The sequence below is a fragment of the Euprymna scolopes genome, chromosome 28 (genome assembly GCF_053919585.1).
Source record: "Euprymna scolopes isolate OS-2025 chromosome 28, ASM5391958v1, whole genome shotgun sequence".
NCBI classification, from domain to species: Eukaryota; Metazoa; Mollusca; class Cephalopoda; order Sepiida; family Sepiolidae; genus Euprymna; species Euprymna scolopes.
The window spans coordinates 61,180,550-61,197,323 of NC_136509.1; the positions used below are offsets into that span (position 1 = coordinate 61,180,550).

The window sequence follows — 16,774 nt, forward strand, 5'->3', positions numbered from 1 at the left end:
GGAAGATCGGGCTGCTGCGTAAAACGCTCCTCGAAATGTTCTCGAAACCCCTCGCAGATCTCCCGAGTCGATTCCAGGGTGCGTCCATTCGGATGTTTGATTTTTGCAATATATTTGTCCGAGCCACGCCTAGAAACCTCACGGCGCACGTCTGCATCAGAATTGACTGCTTCGTTGCCTATCTTTCTAAGCCTAGCTCTAACTACTTGGCCTTCGTAACGCTCGCTAGTCTCGCGTAGAAGGTCCTGCTTAGCTAGTTCCTGACTAACCCTATCACCCTCCCCGGTAGCCTGGGCTAGTTTCTGCTCTAGCTTCTTCTTCGTCTTGGCCTTATCTAGTGCGAGGCGCTGGGCATACTTGACGGAGAAGCTTCTGATCTTGGCTTTGAGACCTAACCACCACTTACTCCCGGTAACCGCCCCCACTAGTGCCTTTTTAATCAATTCTCTTAACTGATCTTGGAAGTCTTGTCTCTCCAGAAGGGAGGTGTTTAACTTCCAGTACCCCGCTAACTTAGGCCTATTTCCTAGCTTCAGCCGGGCCATAACTAATTTATGGTCCGTCTGGCCTAGCCAAGTGAACGTGGGACAAGATAAGAAGTCTACTTCGCCTCTCCTAACTAACATCCTGTCCAAATAAGTATTTGGATAGGAGGAAACACTATTGGTCCACGTCCACATCTCCCGCCCTGGATGCTCGACCCGAAACCTGTCGACCAGACCGCATCTAGCCATCAGATCAGCCAGGCTGGACTCGCACCTCTCCGATCCTCTAGCTCCGCCTCCTACCTTATCTATGTCGGGGTCTAAGATGGAATTCCAATCCCCCATTAGCACTACCCGCTTCCGACAATCTACAAACGAGTCAAGCTGACTGAAGAATGAGACCCTCTCACGAGCGGTGCTGGGCGCATGAACCGCAATCACCCGAAACACAGAATCTTTTACGGCAACATCGGCCACAACCAGCCTACCCACTGCATCTCTATGGACAACGTCGACCGTCGCCGACAGGGTACGTTTAACCAGCACGGAAACTCCCTTCCCCCGCGGGCTGCCATATGCTGAGAAAACCTCAAAGTCTCGGGCCAGCACCTGACAGTCCACAGAGGAAACGAAATGCGTCTCCTGAATCGCAGCGACATCCACTCCCAGGGACAAGAGGTCGTGCCGGAGGCGAGCCGCCCGGCCCGATGATCTCAAGCCCCTCGCATTCAGACTAGCCAAATTCAAAGCCATGGTACCTACCTTAAGGTGTGTTACACTCAGCTCCGAAGTCAGCCGGGGAAAGGACACCGACGTTGTGTGCAATGCTCAAGGTGGTCAGGTTTTTCATGTCCTGACCTTCTCTCACAATGCCGCCGACATCCAAAGGGTAGGTCAATTTAAGGGCCCTATAGAGTGACGGATGGACCAACACTGGGACCCTTCCCTTGCATTGTTTTGACAGTTCATCAAGAGAAGGGTCATTTTTTTTCACCAGTTCAATTCCCGGAAACGCCCCTTCAGCGGCCTGCAGCCTTGTCCACAAGTTGGTCTTGCAGGCCTCTGGAGTTCTGACAAAGGTTATTAGGAGTGGGGCGTCCGGGAAATTTGAGGGGATATTTACATCTTTCCCCTCTATCTGTTTGTAATCGAGCAGAGGTTTTAAGTTTTTCCTCTGCCGATGGGAAATGTCTGTGGCCACAGATAGAGGGTCTACATAACATAGTTCCTCAGGGGCAAGGACCTTTGGTCTGCAAGAGGCAGAGGAGTCTCTCCTCTCCCTCGGTTCATTCTTTTCATTTTCTTTTTGGGGTAGTGGCTCAGTTTGCCTTGGTGTGGGGACGGGTGTTTGTGTGGTGCCTGGTGTTGGTGTTGGTGTTGGTGCAGTGTTTGGTGTTGGTGCGGTGTCTGGTGTTGGTGTTGGTGCGGTGTCTGGTGTTGGTGTGGTGTCTCGTGTTGGTGCGGTGTCTGGTGTTAGTGCGGTGTCTGGTGTTGGTGCGGTGTCTGGTGTTGTTGCAGTGTGTGGTTTGGGGGTGGAAGTGGATTTTGTTGTTAGGGGTGGTGTATGTTCACAGGGAGTGGGGGCCACCTTTTCTTCCTCTTTTCTTCTTTTGTTTTTCTTTTTCATTCTTTCGAATGAACCGGGGAGAGGTGAGGTTGAGTTCCTCTCCCTCTCACTTGCGGATTCATCCTCAGAGGAGCAGTCTTTTCTCCGCTTGATCCCCGTCTCGATTGGTGTGGGGACCGTTGGTTGTGTCTGCTCCTCTATTTGCTGCTGCAGCTGTTTTTGTTGTTGCTGCTCTCGCTGGTGTCGTTGCTGCTGCTGCTTCTGCTGCACTTGCTGATTTTGCTGTTGCAGTAGTTGCTGCTGCAGTTGTTTCCGCGGCATTGGCTGCGGTGGCTGTTGTTGTTTCTGCATTTGCAGAGGCTGCTGCCTCGATTTTTGGGCTGGTGGTGGGACGGTGGCAGAAGGGATTAAGTGTTTCCGCTTTTGTCTCACTACCGTGCTCCATTCTTCCCCCTTGGCCTCCTGGGTGGTTTGAGTTTTCCTTGGAGCTGGGGTTGGTGCTGCAGTTGCAGGGGTTGTTGCCGCCTGTTTTGGTGCGGGCGTTGTCTCAGTGGATGTGACCGCCTTTTGGGTTATTGGATTAGGGGTTACCCTTTGGGGGCAACTCCTAGCCATGTGGCCCTGCTTTTGGCAGAACCAACAGTGTGGACGACGGCCCTCCACCACTACCGTTATGCTGGCGTCTTTGTATGTCAGCAGCGGTGGTATTGCCTGAAAACCTTTCCTCTTCAGCCTCATTGCTATTGTGTAGCAGCCCAGGTGAGTCCCAGTTTTTGACCGTATTGGGGTCACCTGTTCTACCTCACCGTACTGGCTGAAGAGGCATCCTAATACTTCCGCAGGTATTTGGGTTGGCACATTAAATACCTGCACCCGAGTCCTTCTCTTGCCCTGGTATTCAGGTGTTAGTTTGACTCTCCCATGCTTTATTTCTTGGAGGGAGAGTCTCTCTGCATCTTCCTTGGTGGGTAGGAGGATGTCCCACATGGCGTAGCTCCTCTGGTACAGGTATAATACCGGGATATTTAGCTTATGTAGGAGCCCTGCCATGTCTTCCTTTTTCATCCCTAGGAGGCGGTTTTCCGGCATATCCGAGATGATGAGGGAGAGCACTCTGTCTTCGATTGCCTCCCAAGCGCCTGGCACTGGTTTAATTTCTGCCCCCTCTATGTATTGTCTGTACTTGGTCAAGTACAAGTCTTTATACTCTTGAGGGGACAGTTGCTTCTCTACAGTCTTCCCCCATGCCAACCCTCTTGTTGGTGTTGGATCTTTGGTGAGGTTGGACTGTTTTTGCTGTTCCTTGGCGGAAGGGTTGCTATTTTGAGGGGCATTTCCCTTTCCGCTTTCCTTTGGGACCGACTCTCCCTGCTCTATACTTCTTCCAGGAAATACTTCCCTTTTTGGGGAGTCGGCCTCCTGGGGAGCATTGTCCTTGGGAGCTTTTGCCCCTTTTGTTTTGGGGAGGTTTAGGCTGTATGCCCCCTCGTTTTCTTGATTTGCTCCCCTTTTGGGGCAGTAGCCCTCCTGGGGAGCACTGTCTCTCTTATCGTCCTTTGGGGCTACTGCCTCTTGATTTTTGTTGTCAGAGCGGGATGCCCTGTCCAACATTGTTTTTTCTCCCCTTTGTGGGGAGTCGCCCTCTTGGGGAGCTGCTGGTGAGTTTTCTCCCTTCTGGGGGGCGTCCTTCGGTTTCGTGTCCGGGCGGTATGCCCCGTTGCTTTTTGCTTCCCCTGTTGGGGAGCCGTCCTCTTGGGGAGCAGTTTTTCTTGTGGTAGCCTCCTGGCTGGGGGTATCTGTATTGGTGGTCCCCGGGCTGGGGGTGTCCATTTTTGAAAAAAGCTCTCTCTCTTCTGTATAATTCACCAAAATGAGTGACGTGGAGTCGGCGTCCAAATTGGGAGCCGACTTTGGCGCCAAAAAGAAGTGGCGCCAAAGGCGGCAAGAGGGGAGATAGAACTGAGAGAGGGAGTGGGAGGTTAGTGGAGGGAAGAGAGAAAGTGTTTCCGACCCTCCCTCGCGGGAAGGTCGTAAATTATCAGCTCGGATCCCCCCCCGTGGGGGAGGGGGGAGAGCAGAGAAAGACAGACAAAGTGGGGGTGCGGACAGAACGCTACCCAACAAGCTCTCCGGGCACGAGAATGTGTCGCCAGAACACGACTGCCTATCGCTGTGTATGTATCAGAGAACAGATACTACACTTTGATCTTGTCACGAGGGCCGAGAATTGATCTTGTCCCGAAGGCCAAGTTAAGAGTGTATGTGAGGGATATAGAGTCTGTCTCTGAAATGACTGAAGCAAAATTACTGTATTTCATATGTATTTTTTAAGAAGAGGGAATATGAAGTCAGTCTCAGAAATGGCCGAAGTAGTTCATGATCTCAAAATTACTTTATTTCATATATATTTTAAAACAAGGGATAGAAATATAGAGTCGGTACCTACAATGGCTGAGGAATTTTTACAATCTCAATATTACTTTATTTTTAAGAAATTTTTAAGAGAGGTGGGAATATGGAGCCAGTTTCTGAAATGGCTGAAGCAGTTTACGATTTCAAAATTATTTTATTTAATATATATTTTTAAGAGAGGGTGTGAAATATGAAGTCAATCCCGGAAATGGCTGAAACAGTTTACGGTTTCAAAATTATATTATTTCATGTTAATTTGTAACAGTGGGAGGATGATATAGAGTCAATCCTGGAAATGATTGAAGCCGTCTACGATCTCAATATTTATTTCATTTATATTGTTGGTGTTGAGCCAATTACTATTTTTCTGAATTTTCACTATTATGATCCGGAAATGATGTCACTGTGATGGTGGGTAGAAAAACACGGTTATTTTGCTTTTTAAAGTGCTCTGGGGGGGGGGGGGTCTCCAGGGACTCATATATGTATTTACATTACCCATCCTAGGTTAGGTAAACTATTCATTTGCTCGAGATAACTAATGATACACAGGCATCAAAAACCCTCTATACTGAAAGTAACACGTATGTTAAAAATCAACTTCAATTTTCTCATTGTTTTATATGGTCCCGAGCAACGACGGGTGACCCTGCTTGTATATATATATATATATATATATATATATATATATATATATATATATATATATATACGATTCTAATTAATAACTAACTATACTTACCAAAAATAGTCGAAGAATTAGTTAACATAAACAATTTAGTCAAAGCCTTTTAATATCATTTCAAGCTATCTCGATTAATATTTAAATAATCGAATGAAAACGAGTGCATTTTGTATACTTACTAATAAAATACCCGAAAACGATTGATTAAAATAATCTTTGTGGGTAACATACTTATAAATGAAATATTGATATATACCTACGAGAATTATAAAGCAGCGTTATATAATGGAACCAAACAGGTATTTTCACAAGATATTTTATGTGAACTGGGAAGTCTACTAACATGGACGCACCTATACTATTATGCATTTGTCTGCATGTATACAATCAGAAAATCCTATCTCCATACGGAAAAATAAATTTATAAAATATATATCCTAGTAAGAGAAAGGAATGAGTCACTCAAATGAAAGAATGACAACCACTGAAATAAAGTTCATATATAGACATGCAAACTTATATATAGAGTACAAAATAGACTTCGTGGCTTAGTGGGGGATGCTCTTTTCTCTACCCTGCAACCTCTCTTCCACAGAAGAGACGTTGCGAGCCTATCCTTGTTTTATCGTTATTTCCATGGCAGGTGCTCGTCTGAACTTCAATCTCTGGTCCCCCCTCGCCAATCTTTCACGAAAAACACCCGTCTAGCTGAATCCACTGTGAAAAATTTCCCCCACTCTATATCTGTGCCTAAATCAAAACGCGGATTCCATGAACAAAGCTTCTTTCTTAGAACTGCACGCCTGTGGAACTCTGTTCTGTCTGCCTGCTTCCCACCGGACTACAACTTGGATGTCTTCAAGTCCAATGTTAACAAATTCCTAATGAACCGCCCCCTTAAGTAAACACTTCATCAAATCTCCACACTAACGTAATGTACTTGCAATAACCCTTATCCCTGAGTGGCTTCCGGGCCTTGATAAGTGGGGATCACTATGTAAAAAAATATATATATATATATGTACATGTGCTTTAATGTTTTACATCTGTGTAATTACTATGTACACGTTAATATAAAAAATGTAACTCCCATGATACCGTCTACACTTAAAGCATATAAAAAGATTGTCTGTATGTTATAGATTATCAATTTGATCAGCTAGACGTATGTAATTGGAAATATAAAAAAGGACCACACTGGAATCATTTCAGATCAAAGTAAACACTTTGTCTCATAGCCGATACCTCCACGTTGGTTGGATCGTATTTCCCTTCTCTTCCTTCCCATTCCCTTTCTTTGTTGCAACTTTCCCCCCTAACCCCAACTACTCGCATGGATAAGATCAAAGTGTAGTATCTGTTCTCTGATACATACACAGCGATAGTCAGTGTTGTTCTGGCGACACATTCTCGTGGCCGGCGAGCTTGTTGGGTAGCGTTCTGTCCGCACCCCCACTTTGTCTGTCTTTCTCTGCTCTCCCCCCTCCCCCACGGGGGGGGGATCCGAGCTGATAATTTACGACCTTCCCGCGAGGGAGGGTCGGAAACACTTTCTCTCTTCCCTCCACTAACTTCCCACTCCCTCTCTCAGTTCTATCTCCCCTCTTGCCGCCTTTGGCGCCACTTCTTTTTGGCGCCAAAGTCGGCTCCCAATTTGGACGTCGACTCCACGTCACTCATTTTGGTGAATTATACAGGGAAGAGAGAGCTTCTTTCAAAAATGGACACCCCCAGCCCGGGGACCACCAATACCGATACCCCCAGCCAGGGGGCTACCACAAGAAAAACTGCTCCCCAAGAGGACGACTCCCCAACAGGGGAAGCAAAAAGCAACGGGGCATACCGCCCGGACACTAAACCAAAGGACGCCCCTCAGAAAGGAGAAAACTCACCAGCAGCTCCCCAAGAGGGCGACTCCCCACAAAGGGGAGGAAAAACAATGTTGGACGGGGCATCCCGTTCCGACAACAAAAATCAAGAGGCAGTAGCCCCAAAGGACGATAAGGGAGACAGTGCTCCCCAAGAGGGCGACTCCCCACAAAGGGGAGAAAAAACAATGTTGGACAGGGCATCCCGCTCTGACAACAAAAATCAAGAGGCAGTAGCCCCAAAGAACGATAAGAGAGACAGTGCTCCCCAGGAGGGCTACTGCCCCAAAAGGGGAGCAAATCAAGAAAACGAGGGGGCATACAGCCTAAACCTCCCCAAAACAAAAGGGGCAAAAGCTCCCAAAGACAATAAAGAGGACAATGCTCCCCAGGAGGCCGACTCCCCAAAAAGGGAAGTATTTCCTGGAAGAAGTATAGAGCAGGGAGAGTCGGTCCCAAAGGAAAGCGGAAAGGAAAATGCCCCTCAAAATAGCAACCCTTCCGCCAAGGAACAGCAAAAACAGTCCAACCTCACCAAAGATCCAACACCAACAAGAGGGTCGGCATGGGGGAAGACTGTAGAGAAGCAACTGTCCCCTCAAGAGTATAGAGACTTGTACTTGACCAAGTACAGACAATACATAGAGGGGGCAGAAATTAAACCAGTGCCAGGCGCTTGGGAGGCAATCGAAGACAGAGTGCTCTCCCTCATCATCTCGGATATGCCGGAAAACCGCCTCCTAGGGATGAAAAAGGAAGACATGGCAGGGCTCCTACACAAGCTAAACATCCCGGTATTATACCTGTACCAGAGGAGCTACGCCATGTGGGACATCCTCCTACCCACCAAGGAAGATGCGGAGAGACTCTCCCTACAGGAAATTAAGTATGGGAGAACAAAACTAAAGCCCGAATACCAGGGCAGGACAAGGACCCGGGTGCAGGTATTCAATGTACCTATGCAAATATCAGCAGAAATCCTGGGATCCTTCTTCACACAGTTCGGCGAGGTGGAAAAAATAACCCCAGTGCGGTCGAAAACCGGCATGCACTTGGGCAGCTACACTGTGGCCATGAGGCTAAAGAAAGAAGGCTTCCAGGCGATACCAGCACAGCTGACATTTAAGGAGGCAACTATGACAGTAGTAGTGGAGGGGCGTCGTCCGCACTGCTGGTTTTGCCAAAAACAGGGTCACATGGCCAAGAGCTGCCCTCAAAGGTCAAATCCTACTCAAGTGACACTAAAGGCGGTCCCAACCTCTGAGACAGCACCAGTGTCCAAACAGGCTGTCACAACTCCTGCAACCAGAGCACCAACCCCAGCACCGAGGAAACCCAAAACTGTGCAGGAGCCCAAAGGGGAGGAATGGATCACGGTAATGAGGCGGAAACGGAAGCCCACAATCCCATCTGCCACCGTCCAACAACCAACCCAACAACCGAGGCAGCAACAACAACAGCAGCCTCCACAACAGCCGCAGCAACAGCCATGGCAGCAGACACAGCAGCAGCAGCCAAACCAGCCGTTGAACCAGCCGCAGCAACAACATCAGCTGCCGCGGCCAATTCCACAACCAATGCCACGAAAACAGCAGCAACAACAAAAACAGCAGCAGCAGCAACAGCCAGAACAGCAGCAACAAAAACGGCTGCAGCAACCAGAAAAGCAACAGCATCAACCGGAGAAACAACAATTAGAGGAGCAGCAACAACCAACGGTCCCCACACCAATTGAGACGGGGATCAAGCGAAGAAAACACTGCTCCTCTGAGGATGAATCTGCTAGTGAGAGGGAGAGGAACTCAACCTCACCACTCCCCGGTTCATTCAAAAGAATAAAAAAGAAAAGGAAAGGGGAAGAAAAGGCAGCCCCCACTCCCTGTGAGCATACACCACCTCTAACAACAACACAACCCACTTCCACCCCCATACCACATACTGCACCAACACTAGACACCGCACTAACACCAACACCAACATCAGACACCGCACCAACACCAACACCAACATCAGACACCGCACCAACACCAACATCAGACACCGCACCAACATCAGACACCGCACCAACACCAGACACTGCACCAACACCAACACCAGACACCGCACCAACACCAACACCAGACATCACACCAACACCAGACACCGCACCAACACCAACACCAGACACCACACAGACACTCGTCCCCACACCAATGCAAATTGAGCCGCCATCCCAGAAAGAAAAGAATGAACCCGGGAGGGGGAGAGACCCTTCAGATTCTCCCACTTACGGACTCACTCCAACAGGGACTCTCGCCCTCGAAACGAGAGAGGAACTTTGTTCTGTAGACCCCCTGTCTGTGGCAATGGGCGTACCACACCGGCAGAGAAAAAATTTAAAACCTCTGCTGGACTGCCAACAGATAGGGGGAAAAGACGTTAATGTCCCCTCTAATTTCCCGGACGCCCCACGGCTAACAACTTTCGTCAGGCTTCCTGAGGCCTGCAAGACCAACGTGTGGACAATGCTGGAAGCCGCTGAAGGGGCTGGTCCGGGAATTGAACTGATTAGGAAAAATGACCCTTCCCTTGAGGAACTCGCAAAACAATGCAAGGGAAGGGTCCCAGTGTTGGTCCATCCGTCACTCTATAGGGCCCTTAAATTGACTTACCCTTTGGATGTCGGCGGCATTGTGAGAGAAGGTCAGGACATGAAAAACCTGACCACCTTGAGCATTGCACACAACGTCGGTGTCCTTTCCCCGGCTGACTTCGGAGCTGAGTGTAACACACCTTAAGGTAGGTACCATGGCTTTGAATTTGGCTAGTCTGAATGCGAGGGGCTTGAGATCATCGGGCCGGGCGGCTCGCCTCCGGCACGACCTCTTGTCCCTGGGAGTGGATGTCGCTGCGATTCAGGAGACGCATTTCGTTTCCTCTGTGGACTGTCAGGTGCTGGCCCGAGACTTTGAGGTTTTCTCAGCATATGGCAGCCCGCGGGGGAAGGGAGTTTCCGTGCTGGTTAAACGTACCCTGTCGGCGACGGTCGACGTTGTCCATAGAGATGCAGTGGGTAGGCTGGTTGTGGCCGATGTTGCCGTAAAAGATTCTGTGTTTCGGGTGATTGCGGTTCATGCGCCCAGCACCGCTCGTGAGAGGGTCTCATTCTTCAGTCAGCTTGACGCGTTTGTAGATTGTCGGAAGCGGGTAGTGCTAATGGGGGATTGGAATTCCATCTTAGACCCCGACATAGATAAGGTAGGAGGCGGAGCTAGAGGATCGGAGAGGTGCGAGTCCAGCCTGGCTGATCTGATGGTTAGATGCGGTCTGGTCGACAGGTTTCGGGTCGAGCATCCAGGGCGGGAGATGTGGACGTGGACCAATAGTGTTTCCTCCTATCCAAATACTTATTTGGACAGGATGTTAGTTAGGAGAGGCGAAGTAGACTTCTTATCTTGTCCCACGTTCACTTGGCTAGGCCAGACGGACCATAAATTAGTTATGGCCCGGCTGAAGCTAGGAAATAGGCCTAAGTTAGCGGGGTACTGGAAGTTAAACACCTCCCTTCTGGAGATACAAGACTTCCAAGATCAGTTAAGAGAATTGATTAAAAAGGCACTAGTGGGGGCGGTTACCGGGAGTAAGTGGTGGTTAGGTCTCAAAGCCAAGATCAGAAGCTTCTCCGTCAAGTATGCCCAGCGCCTCGCACTAGATAAGGCCAAGACGAAGAAGAAGCTAGAGCAGAAACTAGCCCAGGCTACGGGGGAGGGTGATAGGGTTAGTCAGGAACTAGCTAAGCAGGACCTTCTACGCGAGACTAGCAAGCGTTACGAAGGCCAAGTAGTTAGAGCTAGGCTTAGAAAGATAGGCAACGAAGCAGTCAATTCTGATGCAGACGTGCGCCGTGAGGTTTCTAGGCGTGGCTCGGACAAATACATTGCAAAAATCAAACATCCGAATGGACGCACCCTGGAATCGACTCGGGAGATCTGCGAGGGGTTTCGAGAACATTTCGAGGAGCGTTTTACGCAGCAGCCCGATCTTCCGGTCCTTGAGTTTAGCGACTATTTGGCCGACTCTCCCCGCCTCGAGGCGGCTAGAGCGGCTGGTTGCGAGGGCCGGGTGACGGAGCGGGAGGTCTTTACTGCGCTGAAGCAGGTCAGCTGTGACAGATCGCCAGGACTTGATGGTCTGCCATACGAACTGTACTTGAGGCTGTCGCCCATGTTTCTGCCTCTTCTGACGGATATGTTCAACCATTGGTTTGCTCAGGGATCCATCCCAGGGCAGGTGACCAAGGGAGTGATCACATTGCTGAAGAAAGGTGACGGGCATGGAGGGGAAGAGTTAGACGACTACAGGCCCATAACTCTGCTAAACACAGAGTTGAAGATTTTGGCCAAGGTCCTGTCGAATCGGCTGCAGGTTGTTATCGACGAGTTGGTTGAACCGGAACAGAACTACGCTGTGAAGGGGAGATCGATTCAGAACAACTTGCACCTGATCCGCATGATCCTAGAGGGGGGAATAGATGACGACACGGAAGCCGCGCTGATAAACTTAGATCAGTCCAAAGCTTTCGATAGGGTCGACCATCGTTTCCTGGCATCTGTCTTAGAGGCCGCCGGTTTTAAACCGGACTTTTGCAAGTGGATCTCCATAATGTATCGACAGCCCATGGCTGTCGTGCAAGTGAACGGAAAGCGCTCGAAACCCTTTGTTATCTCTCGGTCGGTTCGTCAGGGTTGTCCGCTGTCGCCCCTGCTTTATGTCCTGGCTTTGGAGCCTCTTCTCCGCAAGCTGAGACATGGGGAGGCAAATTCGGCCCTGCGCGGAATGGCTCTGCCTGGCGGCTCAGCTGCTAAGGTATCCGCGTTCGCCGATGATGTCACGATCTTCGTGTCGGGCTTCAGAGACATTGAGGTCGTGTCGGAGGCACTCACACAGTACGAAAGAATTACAGGGGCCAAGATAAACCGCAACAAGTCGGTAGGACTGCGGTTGGGCGCATGGAGTGGCAACGCAAACCTCCCTGCGCCCTTCAGCTGGACAGATGGCCCGGTCCGGATCCTCGGCGTGTGGTTCGGACCGGGTCTCCAGCTTGACAAGAATTGGTTGGAGGTATGGTCAAAGGTGGAGGCTGCAGTCAATTCGTGGCTTCCTAGGAAACTTTCCTTAAAGGGTAGAGCTGAGGCGTGCGCCACTCACGTCTTTCCTCTCATCCTTTACCGACTGGCCGTACTTCCCCTGCCTGCACAACATCTAAAAGCTCTTGTCGAACTCTTGTCCTCGCTCCTTTGGGACAGAGGAAGACACTGGGTGAGCAGACAGGTCTGTATTCAACGTCCGTGTGAGGGAGGCTTGGGAATGCCGGACTTGAAGTGTCATCGAGATGCTGAGAGGCTGGCCTTCCTGAGCCACTATATGCAGGAGGACCAACCGTGGCACCCCGTGGTTACTGCCGCCTTCCCCGACCTCGTTCTCGACCCTTCCATCGAGAGCCGTCGCAGGCCGCGGGGAGAATCTGCCTACATGAAAGAGTGCCGAGCCGCGCTAAAACGACTACCAAGGTCCAGTGACCTTGTGACTGCTACCCGTAGGGAACTCCACAGGGATCTAGTGAAGGAGGCCGCTGACGACCCGCTATGCGCGCGTTTGGGGTGGCAGCAGAGTGAGATCCGCTCCGCGTGGAGCTGGGCGCCAGGTTCGAGTCATCTGAACAATTCGGAGTTCTCTCTGACCTGGCGATTGGCCCGAAATGCACTTCCACTCAACAACATACAATGCAGTTCTGGGTTTCTGGAGTCGCCTGATTGTCCCCGTTGTGGGACAACGGCTGTGGAAACTACGGATCACGCTTTCTTCGATTGCCGCGAACTCCGCCAGTACTGGTCGTATGTCAGTGGGGTGACGGCTCGCATCGATCCTGAGCATCCTCACCCAATTACTGTATCCAATGTTGTGGACAACGTGAGGCCGCCGTGGGACCGGGAAAGACAAATGGTCTACGTTACGATTCTGGCCGTGGCGAGAATGGTGATTTGGACGTCGCGTCTGCAAGGTTGCCGGGGGGTGTTGTCTTTTTCTGATCAAGATCTGATCGCGTTCTTTAAACACCAACTACGGGTGAAGATCAGATGTGATAGAAGAAGGCTGCATCGCGCGGCATTTGACAGAAGATGGATACATGTGGCAAGTCTGTGTGTACGAAGAGGAGCCAAATTTGAATACGTGTTCCCCGCCTAGGTGTGGAACGCGCAGTTCTGTAAAGTTAAATTAAACAAGTAGTCTCTCAGCTAGCTGAGTGTGTGTTCCATCCCTCCCCGATTAGGAAGCCTCCAAGATCCCCATCCCCTCTTACCTGCAATTTTTGTTTTCACCCCTTCCTCTAAATTTTACCCATCTTGGAGAAAAAGAAATACAAACTAACCTCCATCCCTTACCCACAAAATTTTCTTTTCTCCATTCACCCCCATCTAGAGGGCATCCCCACCTAGAGACTGACCCGCAGAAGCGAGGTTCCTTTTACAAACCTAGTGGAACGGGCAGTCTATCAACTAGACGGGGTTGGGAGGGTCCTACTAATCACCTTTTGTTTTTTTTTTTGTTTTTTTTCTTCCCCCTCCCTCGACACAAATGAATTATTGTTACCATTTTATTGTTATCTTTTTTGTTTTTACACGTCAATAAAAAATGTTTTAAAAATTGGGAGTTACTAGGACGTCCCCCAATATGAAAGGGTGAATGCGGTATTATGGTGAAAGAAGATACTAGCTGGGAGAAACTTTTGACTTTGTTTAGTTCTGGAGTGACAAGGATGACCAACGACCCCCAAAATCCCCCCTTTTGAGTTGGCCATGTGCCTAAGTTTTTTGTTCATCGTTGATTTTTTTTCTGTATTTTTTTAACATGAATAAAAGATTTAATATCTCAAAGTGTAGTATCTGTTCTTCAGATGCTGCATTTCAACTTCTTGTTCTCTCTCAGTCGCGGAGAAATCCTTCACGACTGGGACAATTTTAAATTTTTGTTCCTTTTCTCCACGTTAAAAAAACGAGCCTGGTGTCTAACTCTGTCCTGTGGGGAGGCATTGTAAATAGGCAATCGCATTCACAAACTATACATCCCACCTTTCTTTCAAGGTTTTTTAAACCACCAGAAATTTTTTATATACAAAATGAATGAACTTTTCCTTTCAGTGTTGCTTCTTTTTTTCGGTCTGATGAGGTGGATCTCTTTATATTGAGATTCCATTCAAACCTGTATGCACATATGTATTTAATAATCAAACGGGTTTCAGTGTTCTACATCTAGGAAACCAAATGATACAATATATATATATATATATATATATATATATATATATATATATATATATATATATATATATATATATATATATATATATATATATATATATATATATATATCACTATTTGTTGTTCGTTCTTCAAACTTTCTCATTCACAATCTCTAATTATTTTATTTGTTTATTTTTCTAGCTTTCTAATGTTAATTTAATTCGTTCCTTCACATTATTCTCTTATTATTCGATGCCTCCTCCGTGTTTTTCGCCTTATATCAGCCAATACTTCCTATTTTATTCTTTTATACCTTTTCATTCGGCGCGTCTATTGTTCATCTCTTTCAGCGAGAATATTATTGGTTAGAATTTTTAAGGACTTGATATCGATAAATTTCAAGGTTGTTTGCCGACTAGAAACTATTTTCAGATATTATAAATCCGGTTTCCACATGATCTGTGTCATTTGCGTGTTCCGTGATATTCCACTCATTTCTACTTCTACTAACAATAATAATGCTATTCATTCAAATATCAAAAAGAAAAAAAAATATCAAAAGAAAAAAAAAAACAGCTATGTGTTCTCTACATGTAAAAGGTTAACAAATATCGACATCTAGATAAAATTAATGAAGCAGCAAATAATGCCAAAGGAATTTAATGGGCACATTTAGACACTATTATCGATCGGTTTGGATTAATGCATTTCCGCTACGCAAAATTGCATCAAGCAAAAAGTTTCGTACTAAAATTTTTTAGCCTTTTAAAACTCGTCATTATAAACTGCTAGGTCTTAGGAGTAAAAAGAGTCATATATATATATTGTACGCTATCGATTTTCTCCTGATGAGATGATAGCCAAAAGAGCTCTTGAGAAACTTCTGCTTATTATTTTCAAAACTGTATATAAATTCTGTACCTCCAAACATTTATTTAAATATTTAAATATTTATATATATATATATATATATATATATATATATATATATATATATATATATATATATATATATATATATATATATATATACATATATATATATATATACATAATCAGATAATTTTTATTTTTATACCTACAGACACTAATGATGCATGCATTCGCAATCACCAGCGCAGGAAATGACGATTGCCGCTGAGCTAAGGATTCGAACCTTGCCAACTAAACCACCTTCTCCTAACACGAAGCGTTACCTCTTGACCACCAGGGAAATTTAACATTTATCAAATCAAATCTAGGTATGACATTATCAATGATGATCAAAGTCATCGAGCAACCGGAAATCGTGATCTTGCACAAGACCAATCGACTGCCTTTTATTTCCTAGACAGTGCTCAACTTTTAAGAACTTAAAGAAACATTAAATACACACACACACACACACACACACACACACACACACACACACACACACACACACACACATATATATATGCATATATATGAATTGTCTCTGCTTTGTTTTTCTTCAATTTCTAGCAACATAAAATAAAGCTAAGAAAAATGCATAGAAAGAAATTACCTCGACACGCCACTCCACCGACTCCATTTTTCACCAGCAAAGGACAAGGTGTTCAGAGTTTAAATTTGCCACATCTATATATCTATAAAAGTGAAAGTGTCTGTGTGTGTGTGTGTGTCTGTCTGTCTGTGTACATTTCCCTACGCAATAACTCTGTCAATTTTCAGTCTACAGACTCGAAATTTGATATACAGGGTACTGAGATTTGGGAAAATCTTTGTAATCCGTTTTTGCCTAGAAATTTGGCTGTTAATGAGTCAAAGTTCAACGATATGACCTTTGAGAACTCTACCAAACTCCTCCGACAATTTTGGATATAAACAATTGAAATTTTAAATATAGGTTCCTGGACATGGATCTAACTTAACTTGATTTGAGCCCAAAACAATAAATGTTAAGGGGTCATAATAGGGGTCAAAGTTTAAAAGATTTGGACCTCTGCGGTCTCTATCAAATTACTCATACAATTCTGGTGTAAACATTTGAAATTTTACATAAAGGGTATTCGGAGATAGTGCAAAATTTTTAATCGGTTGGGTCGAAAATGTTTAGTTACCAATGTATAAATGTATGTATGTATGTATGTATGTATGTTTGCATGTCTGCCTAAAACTTTCGACAGAGGTGACGGATTTTTACAAGATCATTATCGTTTTGAAGTTCGACCTTTCAGACTACAAATATTGAAATATTTGCTAAAAACATTAATATCTTCACCTTCAACTGGGCACTTTTCTTCAGGGGGGGGGTCGCTTTTTTCGCCGATATTTTCGAAAGTCGTCTTCTCCTTTCAATTAAACCTACGTCATTTCCGGTGGTCATAACAGTAAAGACGTCATGTTTTTCCTGTTTTTTTCCTCCTCTGCGGTACGGGTTCGAGCCTGCCTTCCTACCACCATTTTTTTTTTGCTCAACATACACCTCCAAACACCCGGGCAACGCCGCGCTGAAA

At 46.7% G+C, this 16,774-nt stretch overlaps 1 protein-coding gene across 1 annotated transcript in view; it reads left to right on the forward strand.

Annotated features, from left to right (window-relative positions):
* The first annotated feature begins 12,282 nt into the window (after positions 1–12,282).
* Positions 12,283–16,774, forward strand: part of LOC145249673 (uncharacterized) — a 184,000-nt gene continuing 179,508 nt past the window's right edge. Inside the window, exon 1 of the mRNA XM_080111461.1 lies at positions 12,283–13,971. Coding sequence (XP_079967587.1) covers positions 12,364–13,242 — 879 coding nt within the window. The 5' untranslated portion in view covers positions 12,283–12,363 and the 3' untranslated portion in view covers positions 13,243–13,971. The remainder of the gene's footprint in view (positions 13,972–16,774) is intronic.